This window comes from Dinoponera quadriceps, unplaced genomic scaffold (genome assembly GCF_001313825.1).
Source record: "Dinoponera quadriceps isolate SergipeBrazil2010 unplaced genomic scaffold, ASM131382v1 scaffold848, whole genome shotgun sequence".
Lineage (NCBI taxonomy): Eukaryota > Metazoa > Arthropoda > Insecta > Hymenoptera > Formicidae > Dinoponera > Dinoponera quadriceps.
Genome location: NW_014555128.1, coordinates 391,794 through 395,233, shown reverse-complemented (window position 1 = coordinate 395,233; position 3,440 = coordinate 391,794). Strand labels below are relative to the sequence as shown.

The window sequence follows — 3,440 nt, the reverse complement described above, 5'->3', positions numbered from 1 at the left end:
CAGGAGTTCTCTTACAAAAGCGCACGCGCCTCCTCATGGATCGCCACCCTCTGTCGTGGACTCGCGTTACAGCCGGCTGCTAACGATGACGTCACGCGGGGGGGGAGTGCCCGATTCATTCACGAATATTCGACGACGGTCTCACAGGGCTGATCCGGAGGACACGAGCACCCGGCGGCGCACATGTACGAGAAGGGTACCCTTTAAATCCCTCCCTCAGAACCGAAAGGAACCTGAGCCAAGATCAGTATTTTTGGTCTCTATATCTCTTTCTATTTCTCTTCATTCCTCTTTCCCTGGAAACGGAAAGACAAGGTTCGGAGGTGGCAAGAGGATTTATGCGAATGGGCAGACGAAATTAGAAGTTACCGTCACTCCTTCCACCCACACGAATGCTACCGATATTATACATACGTAACGAGATAGTGTATAACCGTTGAGGTCAAGTCAAATATAGCGATGAATGAGAAGCGATGGGAGGAGAAAAATAGATCGGCCAAACTGGACATCACCTGAAATAAACGGTGAAACTTCCGATTTTACTTTAGATTTCATATTGCAACCTTCGAAGCGTGAATTTCGAAGCGTCTGAGTGGCGACATTTGTCTTGAAAGACAACCCTGCTATCATGCGAGTATAAGGCCAGAGACTCCGTGAAAAGTACTTGCGCACAAAGGGTCACACCATCAAAAGTTGAAATTAATAACCCCGAGAGAGGGTTTCAGTAAACGCAGTGGTTCTCAAATCTCCAATCGATATTAATTTAAAAATACTATAGTAGTATATAGTTTTTTTATTATTTGTTTCCATTATATTTACTCTATATACTTACTTCTTTCTTATCTATACTTATGTTTCATTTGGAGTAAAAAGATAATCTATAACATCATTTATCTATTATCTTCAGGCTATAACGTATTACTTAAAATTCTGTGTTTATATTAATTTTGTAAATTATTTGAATTATATCTAGTTTTTCTTTTATACCTATTTATCAATGGTGTTTGAAATTTATTTTTTTCGCTGCAGTAATAAACGCCATCAAACGATAGAACTATCGATTTGTCTAGCATCATCTAGTGGTGTCACGAGGAGACTCGTTACATCTAACGGGTTTAAATCTCAGCTAAGTTTATTCCGAGTCTTGATTAAATAATTTATTAATTTATTAACTCTATTCTCCATAGTCTCTGTTACAGATCACTATCGTTTTTTCTTTTTCGGAAAATCAAAATTATAGTATAGTTCAACGGCAATCAGGTGGACATTTATTGTCAAGTGGAGCTGCTCGATGGTAGATCAAACGGATCTTTCCTCAAGTAGTATAATTCAACGACGGATTAGACGGATCTTTATTTTCAAGTAGAGAGATCTTTTAACCCGTAGCGAACGAATGCCGCCATATTCGCGACATTATATTCGCGAATATGGCGGCATTCGTTCGCTAAGGGTTAAATATGTATATTATTATTAAAAATTATAAATCGAAGTAAAAATTTTGTCCTAGAGTCTTAATACGGTGCATTAACATTTTTATATAATAGAATATACAAAGATTCCTCCTTCGTATTCCCTAAAAATATTTTGTACAAGGAACGACACGAAGCGCAGTTTATTCGATTATTTTTTTAATCCATATCATTAAAATCCATCATGAAAATTACTCATTTAAAATTCCACTTGAGCATTTGAACGATTCATACTCCGCTTTTAGCAACTTTCAAGTATTCCGTGTAATTGAGAATGCGTTCCGAAACATTAAGCCACTCTCCGATTGGTAAAATAAAGACGGGATACGCCAAAGGCAAATTGCTTTAGAAGGCATGAACCAATCGAACGAGCTGTCTCACGCACTCGCATTGTCCTACCTATGCAACCTTATTTTAACCACCTATAACAACCTATATCTGCCACTTCTAACCTGAAGGCCTGCTAGTAAACACAACAATTCAATACTCGTGTCGCCGAGGCAATATATTAATTAATCTTAGGCGTTATTAGGCGTACATAGTTAGGATCACAATGGTAAGACTTCGACACACTCTCAAGACTTTATTCGTTTTACGACGATTACATGGTGCTGCGAGTCGGCTAACCTCTAAAAGCACTTCCGACGTTTCGATTTGCAGGATGTATTTTTAATGATCAGGCGAAAAAACATGACAATATTCACCGATGCAAAGGATGACACTACGGTTCTTGAGCTGAAAAAAATGATCGAAGGTGAGGACACGTGGGAAAGCGTAACTACAAACCTGTCTTTTGACGTGTCTCTTCGTGATTTGTGATTAAATGATTATTGTTTCGATAGAGGAAAAAAAGGAAGAGAGATTATTTTTAATATCAAGATGAATTTACGTAGGTATACTGAAAGTGCCACCTGTAAATCAACAGCTATTTAACAAGGACAACACACTAATGAGTGATGGCAAGTTTTTATCTGATTATGGGCTAACATCATTAACTGCAAAGGCACAGTGTCCTGCGTTAGTAGGCTTAGCCCTGCGTCAAGACAATGGCCAGTTTGAATCTCTTGAAATGACGCCATTCTCATTACCACCGGATCTTCCTGATGTGATGAAATCACAAGAAGCTAATGGACAGGAACAGTCTCCTTGAAAAGACACGGATGATATTGCACCAGTTGACGACGAAGTGTTGTGTTCGATGAAATCTAGTAATTTGTCAAAGCAGCTCTGAATGGTAAAGCAGAAAAAAAGCAAGGAAATCTATGCAGGTATCATCATGTGAATATTAGATACGTACAACTTCACACTCAGATACTTGGAGTCTCAAAACTTTTTCCAACACTTTTATTGAAGATGCTATGTAGTCACGCAATCTTCAGTTTTGTAAGAGTGAGTGGGCAAGTACCAATTAGTACTTGAATATTATTAGACTGAAGGTGATAATAAAATTAAACATGCTTACTACATTGTGCGTTAAACCAAATTTATATAGCAATGAAAAAAAAATATATATATATCTATATATAAGTGTTTTTTGTTATGGTCAGGATGAGAATAAATACCTCAGCTTACATTTAATTTGTAATTATAGCTTAAACGTTAGTTTAAAGTACTTTCTACTATATTTTCATATTGAATATCAATCATATACATGTATACACATGTATATTCACTTATGCTTTATTTAACTTTTATATGCCTACATGTATCCTTGCATTATCAAATTGCTGAATTTTGTAACAGACATTAGATGGTGTCTTGAAATCATAAATTTTACAATTACAACGTGAAATTCAAAGGAAAGAATGTGATAAATTATAAATATCATGTGTAGTTTCTATTGCTTTTCCTTTAATTTTTAATAAAATCAATAATCTCTCTTATAAAACAGTTTGGTCTAGGCTAAAAGGTCTGGTAATGGATAAACAAACGAATATGATTATTATAAATGTAAAATAGAATGCTCTAATT

At 36.1% G+C, this 3,440-nt stretch overlaps 1 protein-coding gene across 2 annotated transcripts in view; it reads left to right on the top strand.

Moving 5' to 3' along the window:
• The first annotated feature begins 1,889 nt into the window (after nucleotides 1-1,889).
• The window catches only part of LOC106743032 (transcription elongation factor B polypeptide 2), a 2,512-nt gene continuing 961 nt past the window's right edge, over nucleotides 1,890-3,440 (top strand). Inside the window, exons 1-3 of one of the 2 annotated variants that reach the window (XR_001374310.1) lie at nucleotides 1,890-2,025; nucleotides 2,130-2,223; nucleotides 2,363-2,737. Coding sequence is in view for 1 of the 2 variants with exons in the window: in XM_014616515.1 (XP_014472001.1) it covers nucleotides 2,023-2,025; nucleotides 2,130-2,223; nucleotides 2,363-2,619 (354 nt within the window). In the remaining variant the exon portion in view is untranslated. Of the gene's footprint in view, nucleotides 2,026-2,129; nucleotides 2,224-2,362; nucleotides 3,043-3,440 lie in introns of those variants that run through there. The other variant, XM_014616515.1, reaches the window with a different exon arrangement.